The sequence below is a fragment of the Seriola aureovittata genome, chromosome 16, assembly GCF_021018895.1.
Source record: "Seriola aureovittata isolate HTS-2021-v1 ecotype China chromosome 16, ASM2101889v1, whole genome shotgun sequence".
Classification (NCBI taxonomy): domain Eukaryota; kingdom Metazoa; phylum Chordata; class Actinopteri; order Carangiformes; family Carangidae; genus Seriola; species Seriola aureovittata.
The window spans coordinates 21,712,706-21,732,124 of record NC_079379.1 but is presented as its reverse complement, the minus strand read 5'-3'; the positions used below and the strand labels follow the sequence as shown (position 1 = coordinate 21,732,124).

The following is a 19,419-nucleotide window of genomic DNA, read 5'->3' as shown; positions in this document are numbered from 1 at the left end:
CAGGCAGGCCTTCTGTGCCTGAATCTGTTTTGGATTTAAAACATCACTAATCATTAGTGAGTAAGTCAGCCCAAAGACACAACCAAAATGAACAATAATTAACAATTTTCTTTTTTCTTTTTATTGTTATCATAAACTGTTTTTTGTAACATGTTTTGCCTCTCAGGCTAAAACCATGGCTGAATTATCTTTCTGGTGGAGGTTGTTGCAGCCTGACGACTGCAGGGACTTCTCAGTCCTTTGCATATTAAAAAACAAAAAGATAATCCTAAAAATATGCTAGAATCAATAGAAGTCTGATATAAAGGACAAACATTTAAGGCATCCAGTTTTCTTGCAAAAAAGCAAAGATAAAGGAGCTATTTGTAAGTTTTGCTATTGCTATATAGCGTTAGCATTAACCGCTGTTTACTCACCAGTCTAGACGAAACCTTGTGAGTTCAACATCAGACTTCATTCCTTTACTCTCTGAGAGCTGTCTCCAGAGGTGGAAAGTAACACCAATGTTAACTCTTGTCTCCATCATGTCTTTCTTCTTACCGGTTAGCACGCTAACCAGCTAGCCCCAGCCCATCTCATCACTTTCCAGTAGCGACTCACTGTCGCCTTCAGTCTAGTCTGAAGACATAGCACCGCTCAGACGGCATGTTATAACGTCTTGTCTTGTAAACACAACAACGATCGAAGCTCTAGTCAAGCAGCAGTCACCACCACCGACTCCCGACAAAGAAACCACATTTAGCGGCAAAGAAAACTTACAAATATCCCCTTTGAACCTGTATCAGTTCTGAATGTGTTTTGCAGTTTGCACTGATAAAGGTTTTTGCAAAGCATCAATAAAGTTTTTTCTTTGCCTAATTTTTCTGCTGGTGACTTTGCTGTGGCATCTAAATTTTCTCTGTGAATTATACAAGATTTACCTTTTGTACTTGCAACACAGAGATTACAGTTGTACATTAATATGCAAGTCATATGTAAATCTTCAAAGTCTGGATATATTTGTATTTTTCACACGTGGGGGAAAAGTCAAGAAATGAATGTTTGAAGCTACAGTTTCATCATGTTCAATAGTCTACACCGTGGGTTCTCGCTGCTGTTTAGGCACGCAGCACTTAAATCTCATTAACAGGGTTAAATGTAAAGAAATTGCTTTTAAACACTGCCAGGAAGAGAGGTTCATAGTGATGTTCATTAAATTTAAGTAGCTGGTGTTTGGAACAGTTCGCTCAGTTCGCTTTTCTAATGGAAAGGATGTAGGGGGGTGTAAAGGGGAAAAATAAGGCTCCCTGAGCTTTCCACTTAGAACTTGTGCACCCGTGGGCCCTGTTGTGGGTAATTGTTTTTAAGGATCGGCTGAATCCTTGAAGACTGCTGTAATGGCACCTCAACTCTGCAGCATGTGCTGAAATTATTCTATTTGCATTTATGAAAGCTGTTTTCTTCAGTTCACTGATAGATGTCGCTTTTTTTATTGTATCACAGCTGCTTTTTTTTTTTTTTTTTTTTTTTTTTTTTCTCTCTCTCGTGTGAAGGCAAAGCTTTCATATTCGTCCTCTGCTGCAGGGCATTATGATGCTCGCTACAGATTAATTAAATGTCTGGAATTTATGCCGGTGTCTGACATTCAGGGTGAGAGTGAAACAAACAGTATAATTGAATTTAGCTTGTCACTTAAAACTATTCTGCCTCGGTACCTGATTCATATCTAAACACATCTGGCTTCAGTGGCTCTACTCCTCTACTACTTTTTTGTGATGTGTAGTCAGAGCTGCTTCTCTTAGACTGCACCTCATGATTATGTGATTTGTCAGGTACAAACACTCTTCAGCAGCTGCAGCCAGCAGAGATGTTTCAGTGAACAAATCCTGCTTCTCTCTGTCATGCTGCCCACAGTTTGTATTCAGACAAACTGCTGCTGGAAAGGTGAGTTAGAGTTTGGTGAAGTCGTTATGAGAACAGCTGTCACAGAAGTTGAGGAGGTGAGGTTTGTGAGAGTGTGCACAGTGTTTCCCCTCAACAGGATAATACTGGGGAAGAAGAAGAAGAAAATGTTTTTGGATGTGATAGTACTGTTACCAAGTGGTAACATCCTGGGTTGAAAAATGGGGTGTGCAGTTCCTCAAATGGCCACTAGTCCTGGCTCCAAAAGTGAGTCAATCCCCAGAGACTCCCATGTTAAAATTTCCCAACTTTACAGCAGAAATAAACATGTTTACAACCCTGTATGCGCCACCTGTTTTTGGATTAGCTGAGCGTTAGGGGCGGAGTTAGGCACTGGCAAGATGGCGACAGCGAAGCAGCCCACTCTGAGCTCTGAAACCGCTCCTCAGAAACCTATAGATGATGTCACGGAGGCTACGTCCGTCTTTATTTTTATTTATATGTTTATTTGATAGGGACAATAAATGTTAATGAATACTTCATATATGTGTGTATATTATATTATTATGAATATATCATAATAATGGTATACACTCTATGGCTATTACAGGCCTATTTTAAACCATGCCGCCTTTCCCCTTGATGATCCAGTTGAAGCTGAGCATTAATTGGACCACTTTTCCCACCATAGTGCGAGCCTGAGAGCCTCGACAGATGAGCTACTGTAGTTATTGAATACGGTGAAGCGCTTCGTCTCATCTACAACACATGTGGGGCTTACTAACGACCCGAAGTACTCTGATCATATCAACTATGAAAATTTAATTTTTATTAATGCACAAGATAAAATTAGAAAACACAGACACAATAGAAATCCTTAAAGGACAGTCCTGCTCCTGTTTAATCAGTTCAGTGTTATTTTAAATGGACTTCATTGTTTGCTTCAGAACAAATATATTGGTCCAGCCTTTATCATTTTTGCATGTGACACTCCTCCTCAGCTGTTCCCGCTCTTCCATCACATTGTCAGTTGCCTCGATAATTATAATTATATTTATAATTAATCTGATAAAACACAATAATGAGCGACCGTCCATTAACACAGCTGACCATATTAGCGCTTCCTTCGTCAGGAGGCTATCTGGCTCTCTGCTTCTAATATTGGCTCTCCAGCCGACAGTGATACCTGCCTGTCACTGCGTCAGTGCATTTTTCTGATCCAGTGCAACACGTCCTGCAGTATTGACTCTCCAGACATATTGTTTGATATCGGTTGTCATCTTGACTGGCTGAAAAATCTAAGTAAACGATTGTGTCCACATGTTTTTGAGAGGCAAACTAAAAACCCTCGTCTCGCCTCGTGGAGTCCATCAGTCCATCTATCTGGCCCGTGGGACATTGTGTCAAGTGACACCCAGGTGTTCTGTTAGCCTGACAATGAAGCCTGACACCTGAATCCCTAAGGTGCTTTGACAGATGCCTCATGCAGGAAAGGAGGATTATGAATGTAACACAGATTTAAAAGACATTGGCAGCAGTCCACCTTGCTCAGCTGCCTCTTGTGAGCACACTGAATCCACCAGTATGTGTTTCTCAGCGGAGCAGTAGGGAGAAACAGCACACTGATCCCTGTGCTCCCTGTCCCTGATAAACACAGCTCAACAGTGCAAGAGAGGCATCAAGCTGTGAGGAACAGGAATGCTTACTCAGGCTTTTCACATACACGAAAAGAGGAGGAAGAAGGAATGCATAAGTAGGAAAAAACTAAAACTGCAAGTAATCTGACCCAGTTTTATTTTTTGTTTTTTTCCTCCTGGCTCGTGGCTCTGAGCTGGTGATGCAGGCAGTTTTTCTATTTATGCTCTTGGTTCAGATTGATCTCACTATGAAGCAAAGAGATGCATCTCAGGGGAAGGTTGGCCTGTTAATAGCCGTTGTTCATCACCACCCATACACACATGCATAATGCTATTTTCCTGACAGAAACTTGTATACAGTACGCTTTTTCTGCATGAGGAAATATAGCTTTTGCTATACTTGTAAGGACTGTACATAGATTTTAAATCTTCATTCACTGTTAGATTTTTACCAGGTTGTGATATATGTTGGATATGAAGGGTTTAGAGGTAAAATGTTGAATTTATTTTTTATCGTCTGTGCTTTCCTGTAACCTTCCTCATACTTTTACTCTATGATTGACACTACACCCAGAATAAGAATCCACATCCCCGGGGAACCTGTTACTTTCAGGTGTACATTTAATGGGTATGTGGAAAGCGCAATAGTGACAGTAACTTTGCAAGAGCTCAAAGATACATAAGCCAAAGACGCATGTCAAAGGCAACTTGTTTTAGGTTCATGAAGATGTTTTATCTGTCATCCAAAAGGCTTCGTACTGACTGGTGCGGATTCTCTGGCCTAGATATACCATGACTGGGATGACTGAGAGTCTTCACAGACATACCCCAAATTCTTAGCAGTGTTGTTCTGCGCGCCAGCGATCCACAAAGTCCACAAAGACAAAAAAGGACTGAAAATAGCATTGTGTAAAAGCAACACAAGGAGGCTGCTTTTGTGTGGGACTGTTGTTTTTAGGTACCAATAAGAATAATGAAATGTGCAGGTTGAACTTTGGTGAACTTTGACCCACAAATTTGCGTCATTGACCAGTTGCAAGGTTTCTTGTCAGTGCTGAACTTTCATGGGAGAGCCCAAGAGTCCAAAATGGAGGAATCAATCGTAGCTTATTAGCTTAACCTCGGCGTATTAACTGCTGCACAAGAAAGCAGTGGCTAGCACAACGATATGAAACAGGAGTCGATGGTGTGAAGAAGTCTTTTGAGCAAATTGTCTCATTGTCTTCCCTGGAGTTCATTAGCTGCAAAAAAAAATACTACAAACGAGGAACAGCAGAGGGCAGTTGTAGCGTTAACATGCAGAATTTAATTGTACAACATCTGCCAGCAAAGACAATAATATCAGCAACGCTTGTAATTCGTTATTGGTGTTGTTTTTACCCTTGTAGTCGAGGCTGATAAGACCCAAACAAGAAGTGACCGTGGGCGTCTACGTAATTGCCTGAAGTAGTGTGGACGCGGGGAGTAAACGCAGTAGTGTGGTCGTTGCCTTAGTCACTTGAAAAATCTGTTAAACTCAGTTGCAGCTGCACCAGAAGGTCGACATGACCTCACATTGAAGGCATTTTTTCAGCTGTTGAAAGGAAAAAGAACATGATGGGGTCAAATAACAAAATTCAAGTCAGTCATCAGTGAAGTGAAGCCACAATAATCTGTGTAGTTTCTGCGTAGGGCTAAATATTGAGAAAGAGACTAGTACTCCGTTTGTCATTAGACAGCTGCCAACAATGGAGGCATGAAGAGAAGAGTGGCTCATTAGATACCACCTCGTCACACTGGGGCAATTAGTCTGCTTGGGAGGAAATGCTTTGAGCATAGACACTGCTCGGTGCTCTCCACCCACTGCATGGCCTGATGAGGAGAACATGGAGAGTGTGAAGGTGGGAGTATAAAAGTAGTCACGGTTTAAGAGGTGTAGTGCAGCTTTATTTTAAAATTCAAAAACATTTTCCCTCCAAGCCAAATTTCATCGTGAACACTAATATTTTTGCTACTCGCACTCAGTAGTTACCTCTTTTTCATTAGCTCCATTAATGTAAACTTTAGGTATCTGCCCACCTCTGCAGTTCTTATTTCAACTCCTGGAAGATGAGAGGTTTAAAATTCTGTTTCATGTCCAATCAAACGACATCCATCAGAGGTTTATGCCTCAGCAGGTATCCTGCCTCAGACAGGGTTCAGTGGAGCAGATGCTGGTATTAAAGCTGTAAATCAACATCTAACTTACCTCAGACTCACTGTTTGAACTCAGTGAAAACATCAAAGAGAAAGTAAATATGTTTTTTTTATCTTCCCATGTGCCGCACCGCCATGATATAGGTTTCTGTAAGGAGTTGATTGGGTTCTCAATCAATGCAAACATTTTGGGGAAATACGTTTATTTGCTTTCTTGCAGAGAGTTAAGCAAGAACTTTGATACCACTCTCGAGTTTGTCTTTTAAATGTGAAGAGCTAGAAGACAAGTCGCAGGGGGAAGCAGCTAGCTTGGCTCTCTCAGCCTCACGCCATCAGCTCCTGACCGAGAAGTAGTCTGGCACATGACCTTCCCTAAAACCCCAAATATTTGTTTTTACACTTTTGTATGGGTTAGATGAACATCTAACTTGAGCTTTAAAGGTGCTGACAAGTGCATTTGGGCATCATTGGCCAGAGCCAGCCAAACTGTTTCCCCTTGTTTTGGGTCTTAATGCTAAGCTATGCCAATTTTTTACCTGCTATATCTTCACACACACACTCTAGGTAAAAAAAAAAAAGAAGAAATTATATTCTACTTCTACTACAAATTATATAATTATAATTACTAATTATATTCTAAAACTATTGTTTTAAAGCAGCAGTCTACTTATTTTACTCATCAAAAAGCTGTTGCGTTATGGGAAATGTAGGATCCAGTGTGTCTGGAATGTCACCCATATTTGAGATGACACGTCAGGGTATCAGGTTTTTCTGCTTTAGTTTTAACGTTTTTTTTTTTTTTTTATTTATATGTCATTTGTAAATCTTACAGCTATTTCCAAGAGTAAGACTGAATCACTAGTCTGCCCTTTTGAACATTTCAGTTACAAAGTACATCGACAGACTCCTTCCAACATGCCCATCTTTCTCCCAGCAGACACATTCTCCAGTGTTTTGGCGACTGGTCTCTTCACTCTTGCTATGTATATCGATTAAAGATTAACTTTGCACTTTTCCATGTGACCAGACTGAACATATGAACAGTGAGTCACTCCCCAGTGAAAGAACAAACATATAAATCAGGTGAAGCGTGCTGTTTTTGTTGATACGCATTGATTATCCACTGTGACATTCACACTGCCAGGGGTCAGAGCTTCTATCGCCACTAAGGGTGCTCATGCAAAAATTTGTCAGAGCTGCCTGAGCTTCAGATGGAGGCGTTAAATTTTTCACTTTACTATTTTGAATGTCATTCCTCAGCCTAGCTCGCATGTGTCACTTGTCATATTCAGCTCGCTTGAGTAGGCTTTAATATTTGGGAGATACGAGAGATAAAGCAGACAGCGGGGGCAAAACGGGTGTGTGCATAGCTCTGGTAGAGTGTAGAGACAGAAAACCCCAAAGCGAAAACTCAAATATTTCATGAGCAGGGACACACTGAGCTTATAAATGAATTAAGTAGCTTTGGAACTGGTCCAACAAGAAGCTCCTTTAAATAAGGCCCCAACCACCCCAGTCCAGTGAGTTCGTCTTTTAAGAGTTCTCTGTCCTTTCTCAAGGACTGCTGGACATTTTATGGTTGTTTACTGGCAACCTGACTGTTACGAGCCTTTTCTTACAGCCTGAATGTCTTTAACTAATTTCTCCCCCTGCCAACCAGTAAAAAGTAAGGAGACATACTTTCTTTTTCTTTTTTTTTTCCTGTACTGCTTGAACCAAGTGCAGTTGTCCAGAGCTCTGGGTCCAATTCTGTGTCGAGCTTCTGTGAAAAGATCCCGACAGCCTTGTCAAAGCTGGTGCTGCCAATAAGCAGACAGAGAAAAGACGTAAGTCATATGAAAGGAAGCCTGGGGGGGGCTTTAATCTGATTTTACTGCCTGTGGCTGAGCCAGAGATGGGGGGGGGATGGGGGGGGGGGGGGGGGGGTTTGATGCAGGCATTGGTGACTGGGGAGATATAAATGACAGTGGCAGTGAATCACACAGTTGACACGCTGCATCACACCTTTGTCACACTTGTTGCTATGGGACAACACAGTCAGCGTCTACGTAGCTACAGTCTAATTACACTTTGTGAAGGAAAATAGCACTATATTTCTGTCTAGGGGACAGTGTATCAAAAGTGCGTGACATCCATATTACAAATTGTAACGCACACATTGTGCTAAAAAACAGGAAACTATTTGTAGTCAATAAAGTTCCAGCCATTAAATTCAATACAAGCCTCAAGAGCTGAAGCCACACATATGAAAAATAGCTAAGACCATTAAAGTTGCATGGGACAGACTTTTCTATTATTCCTTTATGAGCCACATGTTGCAGCCGACATCAATCAGAGCATTTAAAAAAAAAAAAAAAAATTATATGTATGTTTTCCTCAAAACCAGCAACACGTCAAACATTTTTAAAGCCGCACCAACCCACAGGGAACTGTCACCAGAGTCTGCACTTCCCCGCAGCTTTAATGAGCACTTTGGCGTTTTTCAGCTCATTGTTGTGGTTGGTTTTTGTATTTTCTGTTTTCGAGTGAATCTCACTGCTGTCATCAACGTCATTCCCAGATGCTGCGGAGGGGGGCTGTTTTCAAAAGAAGAGGAGCTTAGATACCTGCCTAGTGCCCCAATGACAGGAAGTCAAAGTTAGTGACTCGGGTGATGAACATTAGCAGCTAAAGAGACAGATATTTCTCTCAGGAGTTGGTGGAGACCAAAAACAGGGCTGCAAGGAGAGGCAATACTGCACTTCTATTTCTCTGGGGGCAGATCATAAGTGAACACTAATGCTCTGTACCCTGCTGGATGTGTGCATGTGTTTGTTTGCAAACACGTCCATCATGACAACTTCATAGTATGAGCATATGTTAATGTTGTGTTTACAGCCGGTTTAGCTCAACTGGTGCTGCTGTAATTTGGCGATGCAGACAGTGATGCCAGTCCAAAAAGAGAAAAGAATCAGATGCCAGGGAAACAACACAGCTAAATAGCTTTTTAGAGAAGCACACAAGGCAATCCCAGTCCAGATTGTTCTCGTCTGTGGTTCCCCCGATGGTGGAACAAGCTACTGAATGCTATCAGAACCGGGGCGTCCATCTCTGTCTTCAAGAATCTCTTGAAGACTAATTTCTCTGCCAAGAGAACCTCCTCTCCTAACACCTCCAACACCCTAACATGTCTCACCAGCACTTACCATGGCGCACTTCTTTACTTGATCTCCTTGCACTAATTAAATAGATGTAGTACTTAATACTTTCACCAAGGTCTCCCACTGCACTGAAACTTTAGTGATGTCCCTCACTTCTAAGTCGCTTCGGATAAAAGCGTCTGCCAAATGAGTTAATGTAATGTAAATGTGTCTTTTCCATCCCCTGCACCTGCACTTACTCAAAACTATATCATTTAGACAAAGTAATGAATTCACCAGCCTCACTTGCATGTCCAAATAGGAAGCCAGAGCTGCTAAAAAAAAAAAAAACATTAATTACATGCACTGAACATGTTCAGAAAATCCTGTCATCACTTTGTTTTGGCTTTTGTAGCACTAGAAGTGTCGAGACACCTAACCCTCTCTGATTTGTCAGGTGACACTTCACGGCAGTTCTGAACAATTTAACTCCCAAACACTGAACATCTGCACTGTGTGTGCACCCTGCCTGAAATCTCTGTCAACATGTATTTTTCATGAGTGAGACTTAAAAGCATGCAGCCTCAAAAAACAAACAAAAAAAAACCTACTTAGTGTTCGTGTGAGCGCCTGTAGATGCACTTGTCTTGCGTCTCTGTGTTTCTCAGTCCCTTGCAACACTGTTTGAAAAGTCAGATGTTTCTGAAGCACAGCTAAGCAAAACTGACACGTCCCTCACAGAGCCGTCCCCACCCCCACAACGAGGCTCGTCCTTTCATCCTCCTCTGTTCGTCAATTTTAATACTAAGCTAATATAACGAGGGGCAGAGGAAGATAATGTCTGTGTAAAAAACAATCATTTCACTGCACTGCTTATCAGCTCGCCGCATATGCGGCTGTTGAATCCACAGCGGACGGGAATGTATATCTAGACATCTGCATTTGACACATCTGCTGTGAATGATATGGGATTATGGGGAAGAATGGAGCCGGATGAAACAGGATAGAGGTGACCAGCATTGCGGAGTAGTATCCCTCCTGTCCTTCTTTAAAGCAATAACTCTTTAACAGTAAAGATCCATTATGCAGAATAAGTTCCAGCTGGCTGACACAGAGACTGTAGCTGCTTCTGTAACTAATTGACCTACATGGATGGAAACGATAGAGCGAGTGTGTGAGGCTACCACATCTATCTCAGTCCTGGTCCGTTATCAGGTCTTTATTTGAGGGAGTTTTCTCAGGCTGAGACCTCTGGATGTTAACCTCCTTCACTGGTGTAAATTTACCGAAAACCAAGAAGATTTGGTCCGAGTCCTAAAAGTGTAGTTCATTATTTAGTTCATTACCTCCCTCTTCTGTCTTCTTTGCTCCGTTTCCTCCTTTTTCACACTTTATTTGCTCCATTTGCCTTTCCACTCCCTCTCTCCCTCTGCCCCTCTTTTCCTTCTTGATGTAAGCAGAGCCGTCAGAAGCATTTGAAGTCACTGCTTTTTTTTTTTTTTTTAACAGAGCTTTCTCCTCTCTTCATTTTTCTCTGCCTCCCTCCTCACCAGCTCCAGATTGGGATGCCTTGGGTAGAGTTCTGGCTGTTGGCTTCTTTATCAGCAGGGATAGTTACGCTGCATCACAAGATTAAACTGTAGCCTGGCCGTTTCTGTAAAATCTTTCCCCAGCCTGGCCCCTCTGAACGATCCCTTGGGCCGCATTATAGCTGTTTGGACTCAAACAGTGAATTTCATAGAAATGCATCTCTCGGCTTCAAGCAGATGCAGTTTTCCTGACTTGTTTGTCAGTCTATTAGTTTTATATCACTTATGCATCTATGATGTGTTGTAGCAGGGTGACTGCGGACTGTTTGCTCACCAGCAGGCACTCAGTAGTTTTTCATCTTGACATCCTTAATACGATTATAGTTGCAGAGGAGACAGAGATGATAACATCTCAAAGTAATGGTCTCAACATCTGGGTTTGTAATGACTGATTTTTACCTTTTGCACCCTCATAGCTGACGTTTCTGGCATTGCTGAGGAACATAATTTAGTTAAATTTCCCAAAGCATCTGGAGATAGTGTAAAATGTGAATGACAAATAAATCAATCCTAATTTTCATCCATTTCGAAGAGTAGTTGCATAAACAGCTAGAACTCCAGCTGATGATTATGACCTGACAGGTGAGGCCCACCTGGCCTCTTGTGTCATGGACAGCAGCTTGATTTAAAGTTCTCTCTCAGGGCTCAGATCATGATCATTCATCTTGTCAACATTTCACAACCACCGGACGAGCCAACGTGTCTGTACTTGTATAACCTCCGTCACCCCAAAAATTACAACCCAAAGTTCCTTCCCCGACACTTGCAAGTGCATTGTTAGCAACTTTTCTTTTTAAGTGGCAAGTTACATCTTCTACTTCACCAGCCAATGAGAGCTCCAGTAATGAGCACATTTAAATGAGGTGTCTCATAAAATCCCATTATTTCTGCACTCACACTGTGTCAAATATATGAAAGAAAATAATGGGAGAACTTTCAATTACCAAGCAAACCTGCTTCTGGAAGTCTTTTTGTTTCACTTATTTTGTCTCTCAAGCTGGAGAGCCCTCTCACTTACATCTCCCTCCCAATCGGTTTGTGACCCCCTTTTATATTTGGCTCGGCTCTGAACCCTTCCAGGGTAACCACTTAAAACAACAGGACTGAAAGAGGAAGTTTACTGAGAGCTCTGAAGGATAAAGCCTCAAACCCTCAGGCGGTTGGCAAGGTGAGATGCTAGTGATTGCCGTAGAGTTCAGATGCAGCCATAGCGATTATGTAATTGGTAAGTAATATTGAATGAGAGAAGTGGCTGCATACTCAGAGCTACGTGCATACAGTTTTCCTTTAGCTAATTATTTTTTAATAAATTAAGCAGTGTGGCTCAAGTGATGATGGTGTTTGTATAGACATTCATGGTCCTCAGAGGATGAAGCCAAGTAACTTTGGTTATCTCCTGACTCTTCCTCTAGTGCCACCATGAGGTTGACATTTGATGTGTGTTGGATGGGTCGCTGTGTAAACATTCACGGTCTTTGGTTTTCTCTTAGTCTTGTTCAAAGAAGAATATTAAATCCATCCAGAAGAACAAGTTTTTATGTCCACATAGCCGTTAGGATCCTCGTAATGGCTTAGATACAGTGCCAAGAAAGAGCAGAGGATTCGGAAAGAGCAAGTGGTCTTCTCCTTTAAGCCCTGCTGGTTTTTCAGATGTCACGTACAAAGTGAGTGAACTGATATCTGATTTACAGTTCGAGACATGGTCCAGTGGTGATCATGCAACAAATCCAACAATGAAGTTAAAAACATGAACTAGGAGCTCTTCTTTTTTTAAGGTCCCCGGCATTATGTTTTCAGGTTGTCCATACGTTCATACATGCCATTCTTGTCAACAACATATCTCAGTAACGCCTTGAAGGAATGTCTTCAGATTTGGCCCAAACATTCGCTTGGACTCAAAGATGAAACTGATTAGAGCCGTGTTGTTTTGCAGTGCATAAAAGCTTCATTATAACCGTTTAAAATCTAAATAAAAATGTAACTGATCAAATTCCAAATTAAGCTGAAACCTGTATTGTGGTAGTTAAGATAGATGCAGTGTAAATAAAACAGTGAAGAAGCTCCCTTTGAAGCAGTGCAGTTTAACAGCACGTGAAACCAGCAAAAAATCTAGTAAAAATGGATTACATCTGAAGCCCATTTTGGAGCTGACAGGGGTGAGCATGCTGGGAGTGAGAGTTTCTGTGTGTGGTTGGATTAATAGACGAGGATTTAGATTGGATGTAATGATGCGAAGCAGAAAGCAGTGGAGGAACTCAACCCCCCCCCCCCACTGTCTCAACTGTTAATATTTGGAAATAAGATGGGAGAGGGATGTCAGGGAATGGGTGTAAAAGAAAAAGAGAAAACACACACAGTTTGTGTATTTATACATGCACTCAACTGTATTGTCACCAACCAACCCAGGCAGCTGAAGCAGTGTCACCAATGGTGGTTTTTCTCACATTGTCACCAAATAAATAATCATTAATCACTCATCTCATCTCAGATTATCTTCTGAATACCGAACATCGATCTCACGGCTCTAAAAAAAAAAAAAAAAAAAGGGAACTTCTTGTGAGTTTGGAGGATCAGAGCTGTAACACAAACGCAACCCTCTCCCTCCCACATGCACCACCAAACCACACGGGCGCCGGGGTTCCACTGAAACCATCATGTCACGGAGTCTTTCCGCTGATATTAGCCGACATCTGACCTTTCATGAACACACACCCGCTGTTGCGGGAGGTTAGCGAGGCTGTCTGACAGCGGTGTGGTCTAATGAGAGGGGCCCTCTCAGTAGAGCCGGTGTCAGACCTCCACAACAACAAAACAAAACCTGCACCTACACACCTCATTAGCATCATGCTAATAAGCCACTCTGCAGAGGATATCATGGAGAAGTGGGAGTGGAATGGAAACAAGGACGGCATGTTTACAGCCATATCAAAGAATTCTTCAGCCACTTAGGAATGTGTGCTCCCTTCTTTTTTTTTCCCCCCCTCGTCTATTTTGGTTTCGTCATGAATCAACTTCAGTCTCTTGTTTGCAGCAACAGGCAAGAATCATTTAATTCTCACTTTGTATTAAAATATCTCTCCAGGATTTAAGATTAAAATATGGTTTCATCAACACTGTCAAAGGTAGTTCGCTTCTCTCTGAGCTACAGACTCCTTAAGGTCGAACTGCAGCAAGCACTAAACGCTGGAACTGAAATTCTTTCATCAGTCAGTTTGTGATTTGAATAATAATTTTTCTAATATCAGACTGTATTTTATTTAGGAAAGGTTTTTGTATGGGTTCTTGTGTTTTTCCGAGAGTGAGATGAGGGCATGTGTCAGATTAGCTTATCAGGCTAAACACAGGCTAGCTTTATCATGAGAAACCACTAGTCCTGCTCTTAATAAAGTGAAAAAGAACATGAACCAGCAACTCTGAAGCTTCCTAATTCACACTATTGTTTTGTCTCTTTGACCTTTACACAAATGGAAATTTTCCTAACAACTTCACTGAGACAATAAGAGTTTGTCAAACAGCGCTCACTCATTGTGCTCAGCTATTGTTAGCAAGAAAAAGTTACCGCTCAAAACATTTCAAACATTTGCTTCTCTGTTTTTTTGGAGTAAAACAAACAAGATACTTGTTTAGTAAGTTGCCTTTATAAAGTGTTCATAGGCCCATTTGTTCTCTTTGCACATAGCGAAGCTAGCTGTCCCCCCTGCTTCCAGTCATTATGCTAATCTATGCTAACTATGCTTTGTACTTAATGCACAAACATGAGGTTGATATCAATCTAATAATATCAGTCTCAAAAAGAAGCAAATCAGAATGTTTCCCTAAGTGATGAACCATTGAGAAGCTTTGGGGGCTTTTTAGTCGAATAAAAGCGGTTTGCAGGAAAGCATCTTAATATTTCCCAAAGTAATGTATTCTTTTGCTACTGATATTGAAATTATGGTGTCATAGCAACACAAGTGTTGAACATTTTCAACCAATACCCAACCCTTTTTAAAATCCAAGCTGCCTGCGACCTGTTTGATCTGCCTTTTCTTTAGTTATAATAGTAATTACGACACTTTCAGAGCATTTTCAATCCGATTTTAATATGACCATCACCATACTGGTTTGATTCTTCAGCGCATCTTGAGCCCAACTAAACCTCGTGAGATTTTTAACGCCTCCTTTCACCAAAGACGTCGCTGTCTTCATCCTTTTTGTCTTTGCTCTTCATAACCATCTTTACCCCTCGGTCTCTCTATTCATCTCTGTGTCCCAGGTTTCCCAACTGTTCTGAATCCCTCATCACAACAGAGCTGTTTTGTTCTTGAACAGTGGAGGGCCTTTACATCTCGTGGATACAGTGTATAAGGAGAACAAGCCCTTGTTAATTGCATTGTGGAATTCTCCAGGGAGCACACTGTGCTGAACATGCAGTACTTTTTTTTTTATCTGTTTTCTTTTTTAACTGGGGAATATACCATAGTGCTTTCATATTTCAGTGAAACAACTCTTTGATTTATTTCTGTCACTCATTATTAAACTCCAATTTGTGGAATACATCTTAAGAACTCAGTTATTGCCACTAGCTTGAAAACAGCCACTTGAGAATCCATTCGCACGTGTACTAGACCAATTGGCAAATACGTAGATGAACATCACATACTTATGGGATAACCTACAACACACTTGAAACATTGATTCCCTGATAACATCGGGACATGAATTGATTTTTGTTCTTCGGATTGTTTGGTTTGTTTCCTTTCTGCTTATGTAATCTCGGCATCACTGAAAATGGTCGCCCCTCAACATATCCCCTAGAAAATAAATAAAGGTTGATGATGATGATGATCACGATCACGATCACGATCACGATCACCAACCCTCCTAAACAGTAAACTGTACATTTGAATTTTGCATAAGAAATTTCACTTTCTTCCCGAATCCATACAAAAGTGAAAACAGGAAGCAGGCGACTGGATTAGCAATTGCAGCTAACCCCAGAGGGATCTACTTCCAGGGCAGTTTGCCAGCTAGCCAGACTAGCTGTTTGATTCTCTTCAGTTTATTTATCCAAGATGTTCAAAAACAAATCTTAAAATTGTGAAATTTGTCACTTGTATTGGAAATTTCCAAGAAGTTAAAAGCAACATTTTTTTTTTTTTTTTAATACACGGTTAATCTTTTAAAGGAATAGTTTCATATTTTGGGAAATACTTATTATTATTACCATTAGTTAACTGAGAAGATTGATACCACTCTCATGTCTCATGCAAATTATGATTCTACAGCTATCAACCAGTTAGCTTAGCATAGCACAAAGACTGGACACAGTGAAACGACTAGCCTGAACCTCTATTATCAATCATTATTTCCCTAAGTGTTGAACTATTCCTTTAAGTAACAGAACACCTAAAGGGGGTATAGTCTGTGATTATGTTATCAAGTCTGGCTTTCTTTTTTTTTAATCTTGTTTCATTCTGTGGTGAAACAAAGCAACAAATAATAGCAAATAAAATTCTGGCATCAGTTCTAAATGGGACATCAATGTTTATGATGTAAATCCTGTTTGATGCAGCAGCAGTAGAGCAGAGGAGTCCCACAGATTAAAGGTTTACGGTTTCCTTTCTAAATCACCCTCTGTTGTTTTCTCTAGGGGCCACAAACGTAAGCACGAGGAAGCCAAGGAGGAGGAGGACGAGGAGGAGGTGGAGAATAAGCAGTCTGCTGACGAGTCCTCCAAAGACTCCAACGAGGAAGAGGAAGGCAGCAGCTCAGAGGCGGACGAGATGGCCGCCGCCTTGGAGGCAGAGCTCAATGACTTTATGTGACGTGGAACCGTCACAGGAAAAGGACAACAACAACAACAAAAAAATCCAACTCCAGTCGTCCCCACGAGTGGTATCTAAAAAATTATTTTTCTGCTTTGGAATCGGTGTGTACTTAGGATGTATGAGCCATGAATGTGTGCTGTAATAAAAATGAATGTCCTGTACAGAAATTACATGTTGCTGTGTAAATAAAGGCTTAGATTTTTCTAGCATTGATATATAGCCTTTTTGGCATAAAACACTTTGATGTTAAAATTTTATTGTAAGACAACAAACTGAAGGAGACATTGAAATTTGATACTTTTCTTTTTTGTTTTACTGTTTTCTATTTCAATTTTTATATTCATGAGAAAAAGAAATGAAATTATAAAGCGTAAATTTTGCCGGTCGTAAATGCCAAAGACTTTGGAATAGGTTTGCCAAGGCGTGCAGCTAAATGTTTTACTCTTGACTTCCAGTTTTATTTTTCTTTTGGCCTCCTCAACAGTTTTTTTAGGGTCATAAATGCAACCAGCGGATCTAGACGTATGAATGTGTTTCCTCGAGTTGTTTCTTCCTCCTCCGTGTACATTTGAAGACATAATGGTAAGCTAACTATCTTTTTGTGATTACCACACCCTTGGTGCATTGTCACTGTAAACTGAATCCAACTAGTATATTTTCATTTTCATTGATTGTACAATGTTGTTCAATTCAGAAGGATAAACACTCCTACCAGGCCTCTGCTTATCCTGAAGCCTTTTTAAGGGTAAGTTCATCCAAAAAAGAATATGAAATCATATTTTATCACTTACCTTTTGATATATAGAAATTTTCTACACATTTTCTATAAATGTTTGCATTTGGTTTAGAGGTACATACACACCGTTTATGAGTGTTTGCTCAATTTTGGAATCCATTCGCGATCATTTTCAGGCCGACATAGGCCAATTCCATTTGTGGTGCTCCCAGCATTAAAAACAAGAGTATCATCTTTCTCCAAAATGACCGTCCATGTTGATCTGGCTAATTGATAATAAATGCTATTAGCTTATTTTTTTATAGAAACCAATTAATCAACCGAAGGGATTCTGGAGACAGATGTGATTCTTGAATTTTATTATGTTGTTTTTAAATGATGGCAACACCAACAAACAAAATACCAGTCACATTCACAGGATTGGGGTGGCAGCAGAATCTCAAAGATCTTGAAACCCAAAACTGTTTGAATGGCTAGATAGCACTGGGGGTAAGTGAAAAAATATGTTTGTGGTAATTTGGTTGAACAAACAAGTCTAGATGTGCATACGGTACAAAAATGTTTAAATTTGCAATTTTGATGATGAAGTAAAAGTGATAAAAGAGAAAGCAGGACTCACCAGCATATCATCCCCTTGGTGTCCTCCACAGACCAGCCAATACAGTGTGACTGCACTTTACTGACATCACACATTACAGGATTTCTGGGTGTTGAAGACCAACTGCTTCCATCTCTCATCATTTTCGGAGAAAAAAAACCATCATGCAAAGTTGCCAAGTGCGACTCTTAACGGAGTGTACAGTATGTTGTACCAAGGTTGCTTACATTCACTGTTAATGTTTGGCGTCTGTGTAGAGTCAAACCCATAGCACTGAGTCTGTTTTTGTCTCATTCATTGAAATATATTTCCTCTGCATTTAGGTTATAGAAATAAAAAAAAAAAATTGTAATTACTGTCCTAAGGCAGCAGGGCAGATGTGTGTTTGGATCTCTGTCCAGTAAATGTTTTACCCTTGACTTCTTTTCACTTCATACCTGACGGACTTCTTTCTACAGTGTCAGTCATCCCATTTTGTTTGTGTCGACAGTGTTTCCACCTTGAGTTCCAATCGAAACAACTGACGTGTAACGTATTTGTAAATTTCGTACTTGACCCTGAGAGAAAAGATACTTTCATTGAATAAAGATGTTTCTAAGTAACACAACAGAATTTTTTGCCTTTTTTATTTTTATTTTGCATCCTAAAGAGCAGCACAAAATATTTTCTATTCCCTGAACATAATCACTACATCATACTCCAGACAAAAGTCCATTATCCTTTTTGCCGCCTCTTCTTTGCTGGGTTTTAAACATTAGAATCATAATGTGTATGGCACTATGAGACTCGCGCCAGGACGTGCTACTCAGTTAATGGGTTCTTTGTCATGAAAACCATACCAGAACCATTAGGCCTTGTTCCATCTTGCCGCTTGGGTTGATACATGTGTAGAAAAATGTGTTGAAATGTGCAAAAAAAAAAAGAAAAACCTTGTTATTACACCGGGACAGGCAGCCTCATTATAGGAGACAGCACGACTCATCAGTTTGCAATTTTAGGAAGCAGGAGGGAAAAGAAAGAAGGTCGAAAGAATAATTTATGCGGGTTAAAATCGGGGCGTTTTCCTCTCAGCTGATCTTTTCATCAGAAATAAATAAAATGGTGTTCTGTATTTTAAATCAGGACATTACCTAAACCAAGTATAACCATGTGATTGGTGTAAATTGTTGAGGGTATTGTAATGCTGTGGGGGGGGGGGGGGGGGGGGGGGGGGGGGGGGGGTTTGGCCTGGAAAAGAAAGACATCTGTGATATTACTCTGTCATCTTGTCATTCAGGAGAAAAGGAGACAGCGGGATAAATAACAGTCATAAAGTCTATTAAAAGCGTGACTCTGGCAGCTCTGTTATGGTGCGTTTCCTTCCCGTAACGGCTGACGATGCGCCGCTTTTAAAAGCCAAAGCAAACAGCGATAAATGGAGAGCTGTTTATCCTGTGACCAAAGCAAGTATTTTCCTCCACGGTGAATTTTTGTCACATTCACAGGACAGCGATGGTCAGTAGTGGTTTGATTCCACATTCGAATGTAGATAAATGTCCAGAGGGTCTAAGAAGTGAAGCCATTATAAAACTGATGTACAACCTTACACCATTTTTGTAAAATTAAAGAAGCTTATCGTTTGAGAAATGATGTGATCTAAAACCACTGTGACATTTGTTCTGTCAAAAAATGAACAAACCGCAAAATGAGGTTCCTCCTCGGTGTGAGGTCAGGCGAACACATTTATGGCCAAACAAACATTTTTATGGGCATCACTGGAGGCAGCAACTGCAGTGAGCTGTGATTGATTATTATGACGTCTGGGTGGTTGTCTTGAGCGCTGATGACGACTCAGTGGCTTAATGTAAACCAGAAAAACAAAAGCACCACCTGTA

The 19,419-nt window shown here is 40.7% G+C and overlaps 1 protein-coding gene across 7 annotated transcripts in view; it reads left to right on the top strand.

Annotated features, from left to right (window-relative positions):
- The window catches only part of ctdp1 (CTD (carboxy-terminal domain, RNA polymerase II, polypeptide A) phosphatase, subunit 1), a 66,343-nt gene extending 48,186 nt beyond the window's left edge, over positions 1 to 18,157 (top strand). For 2 of the 7 annotated variants that reach the window (XM_056399242.1, XM_056399243.1), the window contains exon 13: positions 16,034 to 18,157. In XM_056399242.1, coding sequence (XP_056255217.1) covers positions 16,034 to 16,208 — 175 coding nt within the window. In that variant the 3' untranslated portion in view covers positions 16,209 to 18,157. The remainder of the gene's footprint in view (positions 1 to 16,033) is intronic. The other 5 variants (XR_008829865.1, XR_008829866.1, XR_008829863.1 and 2 more) reach the window with 5 other exon arrangements.
- The last annotated feature ends 1,262 nt before the right edge of the window (positions 18,158 to 19,419 follow it).